General features: G+C 44.9%; 1 protein-coding gene across 1 annotated transcript in view; it reads left to right on the forward strand.

Annotated features, from left to right (window-relative positions):
• Positions 1–10642, forward strand: part of SMPD3 (sphingomyelin phosphodiesterase 3) — a 120699-nt gene extending 110057 nt beyond the window's left edge. Inside the window, exons 6-8 of the mRNA XM_063140954.1 lie at positions 1043–1106; positions 8848–9010; positions 10267–10642. Of these exons, the coding sequence (XP_062997024.1) occupies positions 1043–1106; positions 8848–9010; positions 10267–10368 (329 nt within the window). The 3' untranslated portion in view covers positions 10369–10642. The remainder of the gene's footprint in view (positions 1–1042; positions 1107–8847; positions 9011–10266) is intronic.
• The last annotated feature ends 4698 nt before the right edge of the window (positions 10643–15340 follow it).

Genomic DNA, 15340 nt, shown 5'->3' on the forward strand with positions numbered 1-15340 from the left:
ATATAACAATGTTGCTTGAAAATAGGGATGGCTAAATCCATCCATTTAGGTTTCTCTCAGTTCCCCCAATCTTAAATTTGGTTCATCTTGAACTTTGAAAAGTTGTCCAGTTTTAAGTCCCAAACTTGAGGGTTTTTTTTAAAAAAAAAAAAGTGCATGAAAATTCCTCATTTTTGTGCACATTCCTCCTAATATGTGTATTTTTCTATAGATTTTTGTCTAAAATAGCATTTTTTGCAAGCAATCTTCCTCATCCCATGCATTTTTTATCATTATGCTACTTAATATTCACATCTTTGTACACCTCTTTTGATGGGAGAACTCCATTGCAACAACAACAAAAACAAAAACAGGATCATAGAATTGCAGAGTTGGAAGGGACCTTCAAGGCCATCGAGTCCATCCCCCTGCTCAATGCAGGAATCCATCCTAAAGCATCCCTGACAGGTGGTTGACCCTTGAATGCCTCTAGTGTGGGAGATTAAAAAAAACCAGAAAAGTGTGAATTTCAAAAGATTACTGAGTTTCATTTTGCACTGTACTTCAAAAGTGTGAAATTGGGTAAGTTCACATTAAAGTGCAAATGGAATGAATTTCTCCCCCATCTTTCCTTGAGAATGAGGCTGTGCATGGATCCCTTTGTGAGTGCCTTCAAGCTGCATGGCCATGGACACCCTTTCTCCCAACACCCATAAGATGTATTTGCTCAGAATTTCATTCCACATGGGTGTCAGACAGTCCTGAGCCAAGGGTATCCTTATAGGCCCCTTTGAACTCTACTATTCTATGATTTTATGATCTATTGGGAGTCAGAGGCATGGGTCAGGCCCAGGGAGATGGGGTGATCCGAACAAGCCTGAGTGAGGAAAGGATATCATTGGCTAGGCAAAGTCTCATCCTGAACAGAAAAGATGGGTTTACTATAGCCCGAAGTTCAACTATACTATACCGATGCAGAATAGTATAGAATCGGAGCTTAAGAAGGTGGTTCTACAAGCTAGAGAAGACCACCATTGAGTGATGTGTTCCTTTCTTTTCGTAGGTACCTTGTTAGACCCAGAAGGACTATATGATGAAGAAGTGTGCACTCCAGATAACCTACAAAAGTATGTATCATTTCACTTTTTTGCCAATATAACTGCTGGCATTTTGACTTATAATACACACCACTAACATGATGATGTTTCAAAGTGCTGGCATTTAAAATCAGATTGACTTGTTCTTATTTATTTATTTATTTTATTGTTCTTCTGTATTTTACTTTCTGATTAATTGCTGTTGTTAAACACCATTCGTTGGAAATTCAGGATACAAATTTAACAAGCAAACATATAAACAAAATATAGGATTGCTGCACAGAAGGCTTACAGTTGAAATCGAATAGAGCAGGCAAAGGAGGAGAGTTCTAGGTCTGAAAGGAAATAGCATCCATAACCAAGCCATATTTTGGAGAGAGTTCAGTGAAATGCAAAATTCTTTGGAAGGCTTGGGAGGAGAAAACAACCAGCAAATGCAACAAAAATGCACTCAAAGCCTGGATAATCTGTTGTCGGTCCTGAGCTACCAGTTAAAGACCAGTGGATTAGACATTTATTTATTCATTATTTTACTCACCTACTGCTTAATATTTTTAAACCATCCCTAAGTGGCTCACATTCAATGTATACATAATGCAATATAAAAACAATATAAAATCATAAATAATTTAAAACGGTACACCAACAGCTATTAAACGGGGCAGTGACATGATCCATTTGCAGCTCAGTAAATAGTGAACAAGGTTGCTTTCAAGAGGCATTTGAAACTCACCACAATTTCCACCTCTTGAACTCTGCCCGCTTACATACTGTTACCTGGAGACACTCCGTTGGTTGCAGAATGACCAGTAGGGCCTCTTGGAAGATCTCACAGGTCAACTGGGTGTACGTGGGGGAAAGTGGTCTACTAGGTATCCTGGGCATTAGTTCTTTCGAGCTTTGTAGGCATATTTAGGGCTTTGTAAACACATCCCAGCCTTTCTCAGCTGAGGACTCTCCAGATGTGTTGGACTGCATCCCCCAGCATGCTGGCTGAGGGATGCCAAGAATTGTAGTCTAACACATCTGGATAGCATCAGGTTGGGAAGGCTGAAATTCTATTCCACCGGGAGATATGCACAAAAACCAAAACTCACTTCTGTTGCTCCACGTCATATAGAATACATACATTTGGTCACTATGTGAGCTAATATTTATGTGACAATCCTGCCCCCACCTGAACTCAATGGGACTTACTTCTGAGTAGACATGTACAGGACTGCATGTTAATTTTTTTAATGCTACAAATTAGCAGGAGTATTCTGAAGGCCCAGAGGCAAAGAAGTAAACACATAAACCTCTGTGCCCTGTAGCATTTTTTTAAAATTAGTTCTCACATATTTCAAAGTGTACTTTCCCTCTGTCATTCAGAAACCTCATTCAGTTAGCCTTTAAAATGCCTGTTCACAACTGATACATTGTCTAACAGCTTTAAAACTATGGGTGTCATCAGACAAGCATTTCATTGCATGCTCTTTACTGGGGGCACTCATGGATTTTTGGGGCTCTTATTCACAACACCATCTGCATCCCGACACACACTTCCTGCAAAAAAAAAGATCCAGGTAAAACCGAATTATTTTTGAGACAGAACTTGCTGCTATCTGCTGCTGTGTGAAAGAGAAGCAGCAGAATCAAAACGGCCCACTGAATGGGCCATGGGAACGTTGTTTACTTCCTCTTTCAAAAGAGGAAGTGATGAGAGACAAAAGCGCGGGCGGAGAAGTGATGGTAAGGAAACGCGATTTTCCCCATGTGATGACGCTCTATATTATCATCTTTTTAAAAATCAAAGGAACTGAGGCACTCACAAATACCTGTATGAAATTGCTAGTGTCATTGACAAACCAAATTAGGCTTAAAATAGACCCACGCGGAAACCCTTCAATAATGAAATTTGGTCAAGGTATAAAAACTAATTCATCACCTTGCTCATATTGGCATCAATAGTTCTGGAAAGAGCCCAATAAATTAGACTTCCATTAGACTTCCAGCACCAACCTCTGGGAACCTATTAATAAATTGAAAGAGACCACAGTATTAAATACATCAATGAGAGTGACTAAATGGACCTGTTTCCTTATTAAAAAGATCAATAAATGTTGTTCCTTCTTAGATACAATGTGCTTTCACCTCTGCCTTGATTAATAGGATACCGTTGGTTCAAAGAGAAAAAGAGCCCGTTTAATTTAGATTTTCACAAACCTAGGATATACTTGCTTTCTGTTTCTTTCACTTAATGCCATACCATTGTACAAAAGAGCAGCCTCTATCTTTTATTATGTCTATCACTCAGTTTTATCATGATTTAAAAGAGTGCTGTGCCAGGTCTTTCTTCAGCATTTTTTGTTCCCATTCTCATTCAATTTTATAGAAAAGAAATTGCTTTTGAGGGAAATTTGAAGCAGAACATTTTGGTGAAATTCAAGGGGGGAGGGTTTCTAGTGTTTACAAGGTGGCCGAGGGGTGTGTGCTATCTGTCAGGCTTCCCACACTTCAAGTAAAGCTCAGGCGAGAACATCGTGAGGTAACTCCTCCCACGTGGATTTTTCAGATGAGGAAGCGGGGGCAGCAGGTGAGGCTGCAGAGCGATGAAGAGATATGTCACAGAGGCAAAAACAAAACCCAGCACCCTCAGCCATCTCTCAGGGATACAGTAACCTCAAAAACACCAGTGATGCAAACGAAATTCTAAAGCATCCTGAGATGCACATCTCCCCCATTCAAACAAACAAACAAACAAACAGGATATGAGGTGATCTGAGCTTCAAGGTGGTGTTAGGAGAATCTCTAGCAATTGCGAAAATGGAATTTTTATTTCTTCTGGTTTGTTTCCAGGAATTTACTTGTTACTGGTTTGTTACTTGTTCAGCCATCCCTCGGGCTGGATACAGATGAGGAAAATTAGGCCGCTGCCTCAGGTGGCAGATGCTGGGAGGTGGCAGCTACCTCAGGCGGCAGATGCTGGGAGGTGGCAGTTGCCTCAGGCGGCAGATGCTGGGAGGTGGCAGTTGCCTCAGGCGGCAGATGCTGGGAGGTGGCAGTTGCCTCAGGCTGCAGATGCTGGGAGGTGGCAGCTGCCTCAGGCGGCAGATGCAGGGAGGTGGCAGCTGCCTCAGGCGGCAGATGCTGGGAGGTGGCAACTGCCTCAGGCGGCAGATGCTGGGAGGTGGCAGTGAGGCATTGGAGGAGAGTGCTGTGCACCACACCGCCTGCCCTGCTTCCCCTCAGCTAGCCTGCTGCCTTCAAGTGTGGCAAAGGATGCTGTCCCATCCCCAATGTTAGAAAACTTCAACTGCTGGTCTAGTCAGTCTTTGTACACTGAACAGGAGGGGGGATGCCATCTTTTTCTCCATCTCAGGCCCCAAAATCTATTGGGTCAGCACAGAATCTAGACTTCAAGCCATGCTAGAGTAGACCCATTGAAATCAACAGGACTTAAGTTGCTCATGGCTAACTTGTCCCATTGATTTCAACAGGTCTACTCTTATGTCTTTTGCTTCCCACCTCCCACATTCCACCATCAGCACACTCATAACTAGCTCAGTTTGGGAGATCCAGACCACTGCAGAAAATTTCCGAGGGTCAGGAGCTGGTGGGCCTAGATCCACTCATCTTTATTTCTATTTGCCCTGTGTGGTGTACTATCAGAACTGGAGCTTGAAGCATCTTCCTGGCGGTGCTCTCAGGCTCTGGACTGGCTCCAACCACCCAGGCCACCTGAACATGAAGTTCAATAAAATGCTTCCTTTTCGGCCTGGGATCCTGCCAGAACAAGATTTTCCTGGCTCTGATATGTTTCTGCCCACCCCACAGCTCTGATTCTTTTGTATCTGGTCAAGAGGACAGGGCTCCTGCAGCTTTTACTGCTCTGATGAAGAAGGAATTTCACCAGATTCTCCATATATACAAATGACACCTGCTGAAATTCCCTTTTCTATGCAATTGTTTAAAGACACAGGAGCCGTGTCCTCCTTTCCATAGGGTCACCCTACATAAAACAAGTAGGGCTTGTCCTTGCCACATCAGGGATGGTGGGGGGAGAATGGAGGCACTTCTCCTGCCCCCCTTCCAGCTCTGAAGCCCCTGTGGTCTCTCCCTCATTACAAACATGCAGAGGGATTCCTTGGCAAAGGCATCAACTTGGGAAAGGATTCCAGAAGACCTTACATCCACCGCTTGATGTAAGGCAGGAGTGGGTAGAAGGTGGGTTGGACGTCAATTGCCAGAACCACTTGCCAGCATGGCCAATAGTTGGGAATGATGGGAGTTGAAGTCCACAACATCAGGGGATCTACTTCCTGCCCATCCCTATATAAGGGATAGTTGTGAAACGCAGCTGCCTTTCACATAAATTTAGTGCAACATGTGCTGAGCAGGCTTCAGCACTTTTCACCGCTTCTTATTTAATTTGCTGTTATGAAGTGGAGATAATTTGCTGGTGTTTCAAGAGAGGTCAATTCCGTCGGAGCCAACGCTCTTTGTTAAATTGGAAAATGAGCATTTCAGCCATTGTTTCCCCGAGTAGGCTGAGGAACGGCCTTTCAGCGGTGCTATTGAAGACTATTAATTAGACAGCAGTCCCCAATTTGAACAAAAGCGAACCTCCCCTCTTTGTAATTAAAAATACCCATCTGGAGACGATTGATAACTATTGATTCCTCGATACTGAAATTAATCAGAAGCGGCAAGCAGGCATCAATTCATTAGGTCTCTAGAGATAAGATAAGACTCTGGAACATGTTGAAATGGGGTCTTACATTTTAAAGATTTGATAATGCCTGGGTAATGAGAATCAATTGCAGCAATTATTTTCATGTATTTCTAATTTTCCTGACATGGAATCATGACGTTTCAAACATTATGACTCTTTTCTTTTTGTGGAAAATCTCAATCTCTCTCTCTCATTTCTAAATATTGGAGGATCAATCTGTGTTCTACTCACAAAGTCCAAGTAAAACTTCAAAGTCCAGAAATAACATTTGAAGAATAAGCCCATCATTATTGGTTAATTACCTTCACTATCAATCACCTTAATCCTTTGGTCCTATATAGATTTATTTGAGAGTAAGTTCAACTTACTCTCAAATAAATCAAGTAAGTTGGACTCACTTGGGCTTACTTCTGGGTAAACACGCCTCTGAAAGGTTGTTCTGCACATCTGTTAACTCATGAAGAGTAGCCCCATTGAGATGTTCCCCTCGTACATGGTGGTAAAAATTGAAGTGCCAGCGCTCACCATGACAGTCCCTCCAGCCACACCCTCAAGAAGAGTGCAAAAATGCAAGCAGCTGTGTTGGTCCATATTGACAAACCAATTCCAGCACTTTTCATCTCCTGGGCCTCCAATGCCCATTTAAGACCAAACCACCTCCAAAATACATTGCATTACAACAGGGGTAGCTCACAATGATACAATAGAATCACAGAACCATAGAATAGTAGAGTTGGAAGGGGCCTACAAGACCATCAAGTCCAACCCCCTGCTCAATGCAGGAATCCACATTAAAGCATCCCTGACAGATGGTTGTCCACCTGCCTCTTGAAGGCCTCTAGTGTGGGAGAGGCCACAACCTCACCAGGCAACTGATTCCATTGTCGTACCTCTCTAACAGTCAGGAAGTTTTTCCTGAAGTTCAGCCGGAATCTGGCTCCCTGTAACATAGCCCATTATTCCGTGTCCTGCACTCTGGGAGGATTGAGAAGAGATCCTGGCCCTCCTCTGTGTGACAACCTTTCATGTATTTGAAGAGTGCTCTCATGTCTCCCCTCAATCTTCTCTCCTCCAGACTAAACATGCCCAGTTCTTTCAGTCTCTCTTCATAGGGCTTTGGGAATGCTCCTGGGAAAATCCATTCCCCCCTCCCTCTTCAGCCCAAACTTCTGTGAGGGTAGCTCAGAGGGAACAGGGAAGTCTGAGAAGGATTGGCAAATGATGTCAGGGTCCCTGCTAATCAAAAAGCCCTGATGCTTCGACCCTGTGGTCAGTGGAGGCGGATGGATGCAACATCAAAGGGGCTGTGATTCCATTCTAAGTTTCTGTCAGGGTGCTAAACCCAACGTCCTGCCCCCCCACCAAAAAAAAACCGGGTTCAGCACCTTGGATAGATCCTTTAGAGTTCTGACGGAACCCCAGAGTGGATTCACAGACCCTCTGACATGGGAGCCACCAACCTCCACTGCAACTCCTTGTGCTTTGCTTAGGATACAAGGGGCAGGGAGCAAGGGTGTGCCCACCAGCCGCAGCCTTTCCAAGCTTTGGGGCTGAACCTGTGCAATGGGGAGCTGTCTCTTCACGTGGGTTCAGAACCTGTACTTTGTAAATGGGGAACGTTGACAAGTGGAACTGGCTGCCCATTGCAGACGTCCAGCCCCATTGCATGGAGGGCAGCAGAGTAAGGGTCAGCAGTGCATCGGGGCCAGGGAGTGTGCTGTCACTCTCCCCACCAACGCGACAAGGAGCGCACGAGGGGGAAAGGCTTCACTGCGCGAGAATAAAAGCACGTACTTGATACACCGTCCATATTCCAGTCCGTGGTTCTGCACCACTCACTGGAAATCGCCAACCACAAACAATACCAGTGTGGCCTAGTGGTTAGTGTTGGACTGGGTCTCGGGAGACCAGAGATCTAGTCTCGAAAAGCCAAATAACTGACCGGGCAGCACTTGACTTACTTGAGGGTGGGGTGCCCACGGGCCTGGCCCTATCATTAGGCAGGGACATGCGCCGCCATCAGACAGCGGAGCAGGGAGAGGTGCGAATTGCATTGGTCTTCCTGCCTCTACCAGGAGGGCATGCCACGGCCTCCCTGCTGCCATGGCCACAGCTGTTGCCTGCCCACTTTTTATTTTATTTATTACATTTGTATACTGCCCAAGAGCAGAGGCTCTCTGGACAGTTCACCATTAAGATGTGGGCCAAACAGGGCGAAGGGAGTATGCGGGGGGCGGCGGGGGCAGCTGCAGCGGGAGAGGAGCAAGTGAGGAAGCGACTGGCCCATTGGTCATAAAGCCGAGTGAGCAAGTAAGTGTGGGTGGAGGAGGTGGCAATAAACCTTGGGCTGGGTGCTCAGCTCCTTTAACTCTTGTGAAGATCCAGTGTGGTGTAGTGGTTAGAGTGTTGGACTGGGAGTCGGGAGATTCAGGTTCTAGTCCCCACTCAGCCACGGGAGCTCATTGGGCAAATTTAGGCCACTCACTGACTCTCAGCCCAGCCTACCCCACGGGGTTGTTGTGAGGGTGAAATGGAGAACAGGAGGAGGACCATGTGAGACGCCTTGGGGGTCTTGCAAGAAGAGAACTGTTAGGGTAATAATGTAAACAGATAAATACAACTAAAACACCAGAGGAACATTTCTTCTGCTGTCTCCAGACTGTGGAATGGCCTGCCGGAGGAGATTCGTCAACTTAACACTCTCTCTAAGTTTAAGACAGCCATAAAGACTAATCTCTTCCTGCAGGCCTACCCAGATGAATGTTAAACCTAAGAATTTTAAGATGTTCTGATAGCTATTTTAATACTGTATTGGTTTTATATGCTCTTTTAATCAGTTTTATGCATTTGGTTTATATTGCATATTATTATTATTATTATTATTATTATTATTATTATTATTATTATTATTATTAGAGAGGCTCCTCTACCGACCCTGTTTGCAGTAAATGTCTTCCGCTTCTTCCCCCGTGCACCACTTGATTTTGTCAAAACGGGTGCCGAGACAAACATAGGACTGACGTTTAATCAAAGGATCTGTGTGTGTTTGTGAACCAGGACGATGGAGAGTGAAGAAGGGCGGAAAGGTTTCCTCGTTTTTCCCACCAGCAAGACCCATTCCTCAAGCCAGAAAGGAAGGAAGGCAGCTCTGAAGGGCAACGGGAGGAGAATCGACTACATGCTTTACACCGAAGAAGGGCTGTATCTGGAGTGGAAAGTGGTAAGTGGCTACAGACGCTGGAAAGCGGATCAAACAAGCTGAAATGTTTCAATAAGTAAATAGCGGGGTGGGGTAAGGGCGAGTCAAACCTCTTTCAAGCCAAAATAAGCTCTTGGGGGCTACATTCCATGAGTGGGTGGGACCATAGGAAATGGGGCAGGGCCAGAGGCAAAAGAGGCAGGGCTAAATGTACCAGCATATTTTAATTTCAACCTTTCAGTATGTGGGGGGAAAACGGCACAGAAGCAAGGAAATGACCAAAGCATCAGTGGTTGTGGGGAAAGGTGTAGAACAATGTGGGGGGAATTCCAACTCATATATCTACTCCCCTTCTCCCCGCAATCTTTCTTAATTTTAACAGTCTAAGAGGAAAATGAGGCTTTTTGTCGTAGCTCTTGTTGACCCCTGGGGATGCAGAAATCCTTGAAAATCACCCACAGATCTTCCCACAGTTCACCATCTACCTTCAGCAGGGTCCTACAGCAGAAGTGAAGAACCTCTTTGAGCCCCAGGTCCAAATTCAATTTTTGGAGAAGTTCTTGGGGGCCACATTCCAACGGTGGGAGGGCTGATGGCAAAAGAGTTCACAACCCAACAATACTTCATGGGCTCTCTTTCTGGGTCGTTCGTAGTTAGCAAACCATTTTTTGTTAGGGCAGCTGGGTTCGCACAACACAATCATCCAAAATTCAGCAACTCATATGTTGGGTTAGCATTATGTACAAACACAGCCTAAGTATGGCTAAGTAATGGATCCAAGCCAGGATTTCTAGTGTATTGGTTCCAGTTTGGAAATCAAACCAGTCTATTCAGAGCCTGGGAGAAATTTGGATGAGAAGAATTTTGCAAGTACTGGATGACCTTCGGCCACTCTCTCTCTCTCTCTCTCTCTCTGGTTAGTGGAAGAAATTTTGTGTGTGTCTTTGAGCTCTTTGGAGGAAGGCACAGATAACATGTTAAGCCACGATGGTTAAGCATTTTGAGCTAAACATTATGGCTGTGTGTGTCATGTGAAACATTCCTAACTACCGTGGCTACATAACCAAGGTTTAAACCCACTCACTAACCATTTACTGCAAAAGAGTTAGCAGACTTAACCATGGCTTAGCGTGTTGTCTGAACAGGCCCACTGAAACCCACATAGCTGGCAGTCTAATGTGCAAATGCAGGCACATGAAGCCTCCAAAGTGGGGAAGAGGACACCCAATACCCCTCACTGGATCTTTAAAAGCTTTCCTTTTGTCGTTCCTCTGCAGGAAGTGGAAGAGTTCAGTTTTATTACCCAGTTGGCAGGACTAACAGACCACCTGCCTGTTGCCATGCGCCTTATGGTATCAACAGGAGAAGAGGATCCTTAAATAAGGACTGCGGTTGGTTGGGTGTGTTTTTTCTCCTCGAGAGTTTAGAAGAGGGAACTTCCAAACTTGTGACCGAGAGGCAAGGCAGAAGGTGGAATTTTTGGTCCCCCCCCACTTCCACAAAAACAACTCGAGATGGACCAGGCTTGTCTCTGTCCTTCCTACGGCTGGGGCTACACCGCTTTGCAAATCCTTCTCCATTTGCATCCGGCTCGGAGGATGTTAAAAAAGGGAAGCCAAGAAGCGTATGTGAGCGGGTGCAAGGGGAGGGGGGGAGGGGGTCAAGCCACCGACTAGTGTCACAAATTGCCCAGGCAACCGGGCCACGCCTGCATTTCTACACTTTCACTGTGGACTAAAAGGAACCGAGATAGAAGCCCCAATTCCTTCGAACCAGTGCCATTCTTTACTAAATGATGTTCTTTTTATATACATATATATATACATATACATATATATATATATATATATATATATATATATTATACATACGGATATATAGCACAATTTAGTTTGTAATCAGTCTGTGTTAGTGCTGCTCCAAAAACGAGCTTTTGCATCATTTCTCTTTATATATCCTTAATGAGCTAATGCTTAATTTCTCTTTTTAATTCTCCCCTCCTGCCCCCGCCCCGGTTTTTTGGGGTTGGTTCTTTTTTTAGCCTGTTAATGTCTTAGTAGCATGCCTGCATCAGAAGCACGCGTCCGCATTGCATGCCACTCACTTTGAAATGGAACGGCCGTGAAGGTGCCGTGAGGGTGGGGGTGGGGGTGGGGGTGTTTCAAAGACTGCAATGAGAATTCGGACCCAAACCCACCAAGGTAACAGCATTCTAGAACTTCGAATTGCCAAGTTTCAAATCAATACTCAGCTGAAACAGTAGAGTTGAATCCTAGTTAAGGATGCAGACATCTGTCCCTTCTGGTTTCTCTGTTATTCATGATTCCAATCTTAACTTCAGTTCGTAATGAACTTTTAAGATTTTTTAACCAATCTAAAATCAGGTTCATTCTGAAGTTTGAGGTGTATGGTGTGTGTGTGGTTTTAAAAAAAAGAAGTTTGCATGAAATCCGTATGCATTTTTGCACAAATTTGGGGAAAGCAGTTTTTGAAATATAAGGCTCTTTTGATGTTATTTTCACAAATATATACAATTTTGTGTGTGCGCGCACATTTTGATTGGAGGGATGCATTGCAAAATTCAGAAGCACACTTTTCCAAGTTTAACAGCATCTCGGTTCATGTATTGGTTCAACAACGCAAAATTAGGTGAATTTGCCTTGAAACGCAACCGAACACATTTCTCTCCCGTCCGTAACCCTAATACATTCTTTTGCAATGCAACCCTCACTCTTTCAAAAGGTAATGATGTACAAATACACCAAATTCAAGTAGTCAGGCCTTTCCTGCACTGTGCCACTGTAGCTTACAGCAGGTTTAAGCAAATGTACAAACCCGCCGTACGCTGTCAGAGCACTGATTTCTCCAGCCAGCCATTGTCTAACCTGATAGTAGCGACAGCTACCCTGGGGAGTGGTATACTGGAGCCAGGGTTCATAGGGACACCGCACCAGCACCTTTTCATTAGCAGGGACACCCCCTCCCCAAAATTCCCTGTTCCTTCTAAGTTTAGCTGCAAACCTCACAGTAGCTGGGGAGAAATGAATTTCCCCGGCAAAAATATATTCTCTGTTGCAATGTCAAGTATTTTGGGGCGGGTTGGTCTTGAATGGGCAATGAAGACCCACGAGCTTTCCAAAAGATCTTGCTCCTTGCGGAGATGAAAACTGCTAGGGCTGGTTTGTTGAGATGGACAAACACAGCTGCCTGCATATTTTGACTCTCCTTGGGGTTGTGACCATGGGGACTATACGCTGTGCCGTGACACCACTGCTTCTGGGTCACAGCGAGAGGTCTTTCCATATCCTGTGATCTTTTTAAACTAAAGTTGGCAGGTTTGGAAAAGGGGACATCATATACCACTAACCTACATGACCTCCTTCAGCTATTTGCATGTTTGAATGTCTCCCCATTGAAAAGGTGGCGGAGTGGAATTTCAGCATATGGTAAACTAGTAAATGGGGGAAAGGCAGCCTAAATCCTTCTACCTGGTGCGTTAGTTTTCTCTGTGCAGGAAGGAGCACTGAACTGTGCAAATATAACCACCACCTTCAGTGGTACAGGCATAAGAAACATTTACCACTGGATTCGGCTGAATATATAACCTCATCTCTGTCACTAGTGTGGGGATGTCTGTCGCTTGGAAATCTGGCCCTTTGGGGGCTTGATGGTCATCCCCTGCTTGCTCGACTCAGCTTGCATTTGCAAGCTGAGCCACAGATTTTCCCTGAACTCTGGGGACGTTTTCCATTGTGGGCGGGGGGGAGGAACAGGAAGGGCTGCAATTTGCACAAATAGAGATTTGTGCAAATTGTGTCTGAACTTTGTGCAAATTTACATAATTTGTGAACGCGTCAGTGGTAATTTGTGCAAATTTGCACAAATCGCAGCATAATTTGCACATTTTTAAATAAATAAATAAATAAATACAGAAACTCTACTAACTGGAGACACGCTGGAGATGGAGCCAGGCCAGTTAGCAGAAAGTGGACTGACGTCTGAGAGGCCAAGCCAACGAAAGCTCATTGAGCATCATCCCCCAAACCGATTCCTCGGACATCCCTACACTAGAGTTGCAAGGTTCAGCTTCCCTGTAGCAGAATCTCCTGGGATCAAATGGAACACAGGGGGAAGGTTAGGATGAAACCACTGCTACGCTCTCAGGGAGATACAGCTAGGGATGGGTGAACATTTCATGTGATTCATGCTTTTGATGAGAGCATACCAGAATTCACACATTTCTTCATAGCCAAGATGGGAAGAGCTTGAGATCTTCAAAGTTTGAATGTGGGAGAAACCAAAACGGACAGATTTGTGCATCCAAGCTCAGGGCTTTGGCTGTTCAGCTCTTCTAAGTCTGGGTTTGAATACTTGTATGTGTGCTGCTGCTTTAGGGTTAACAAAACCCATGAGGGGATTGACAAAACAGGACGGAACGCAAAAAAGAAAAGAAAATGCCCTGACTGTGTAGGAGAGATCGTGACCGTCTTTGGAAGCTGGCTTAGCCTGTTCCAAGAATTTGGGTTTGCAAGGTTGGCACAGATGAAAGATCTCTTTGTTCCCAAAGGTGTTGAGTTCATTATTTTTTAAAACAAACAAACACTCACACCTTTGAGAACACATTTCCCTTTTTGCATTCCATGCTGGATTGCGGTTGCCACATCTTTTTTTCTTTTTCTCTCCTGAAAGGCTCCTCATACATAACAGCTACATAGCAGGCAGGTAGAACCTGGTCCCCTCCTGGGAATAGCTGTGCCTGTTGTTGAACTTGGCCAGTGCAGATGTGTGAGAAGTTCCATTTCGTTTTTCGTAAGAAATTACCAGAATCTGCAAATTGCTTCACAGACAGGTCATAAAGAAATGGGCATTTAAGCAATCCAAATGTGGAGAGAAAGAAAAAAATGACAAGAGTCCTCCATTCTTAAGTGGAGCGCTGCTGCTGTCATGTCCCATGGGGTTTTCCCATCCCATTTGTCATTTGAACGTCGTTAGAGCAGTGTAGGATCTGGCCACGTTGAAGTGGCAACAATTCCAGCAAGAAATGTGTTAGGCATTGTCGATGGTGCAAACTGAGATCATCACACCAGGAAGGGGACAGTGGTGGAGATCCTCACCTAAGCCACAAGATGCCGCCATCTTGCACCGCATGGATGGGTTTTCCTACCCCAAATGGGCAAGGCTTCGAATGGCCAGTGACCTCCACCCATGTGACATGATACAGTTGTGCTAAGAAGCAATTTGGAGATGTTCTGATCCCAAATGTTTGGGGCCAAATCCAAAAAGTGTTGCACCGCAGAGCCCTGTGAGCAGGGACAGAGCAGTGCAGACTTCACTGACGCAATATTTGGGCAATGCATGCTGGTTCATATGCTCCATGGGTCTCTTCACACACGGCTCTGGCAAAATGTAGGAGTAGGAACCATGTGGTTGAGCAATATCCCCATGCCATTGGCCCCTGCATGCAAACAACATTACCAGAGGGACATAGAAAGAAGCAACCAAAGGTTGCAGTAAATGCTAAATTGGACTGAACGTGATAAAGTGCCACATACAGAGTTATGCTCCTGTCACTTAAGGTGAGGAAGATCTAAGGCGTAAAAATGAAAGACTGCCAGATTTGTCAGGGCAGTGGGGGGTTACTGGAAGAGAAGCAAACATTTTTTGAGAAATAAAATTACGATGGAAGCATTTTTTTAAAAAAACATTAAGGGGTATTCACTATAGGGAGTTGGGTCCACTCTGAGAATGTTTTGGTGGATCTGGAATCTGCCAAAAACTCTGGAGTCGATTTGAAATCTGGATTGGATCATGGAATTCCATCCAGACGGCGAAAGGAAACCCAGAATGGGTGTGAACTAGCTTGCCACTGGAGCACAGAAGTCTTTGGTGCATCGCTGAGGACATGAGGAAGGAATTTGCTACCATCCCCTGTAGAGAGAAGGCACCGCTGCCTAGCATTTAAGCAGGTGGTACTTTTGTTTCTGTACCTTGCATTGTGCCTGGAAAGTCAAAGCAATAGGAACCTCTACCCCTCCCCCAGTATAAATATTCAGGCATTCTCTTGCCATTTTAAAGCAGATAATTAAAGAAAGCAAAAACCTGAGAGCACAGAATACATCAGATCTGGGAGGGCACAGCACAGGGCTGCATGCCATGCTCCAAGGAAGCAGAGATACAAAATGGAGGGATTGCTTGTGCATCCTTTCCACCATGTTTCTGGGGACCATGCAAACAGGGACATGCAGGAGCACCCTCCTCTCCCCACAGGGTCCGTCCTTTGCACAGTTCCCTGAACCACAGAAGATGTGACTCACTCGCACCTTCTCCAGCGCTGCTTTCTCAAAACATGCA

This window comes from Elgaria multicarinata, chromosome 14 (genome assembly GCF_023053635.1).
Source record: "Elgaria multicarinata webbii isolate HBS135686 ecotype San Diego chromosome 14, rElgMul1.1.pri, whole genome shotgun sequence".
NCBI classification, from domain to species: Eukaryota; Metazoa; Chordata; class Lepidosauria; order Squamata; family Anguidae; genus Elgaria; species Elgaria multicarinata.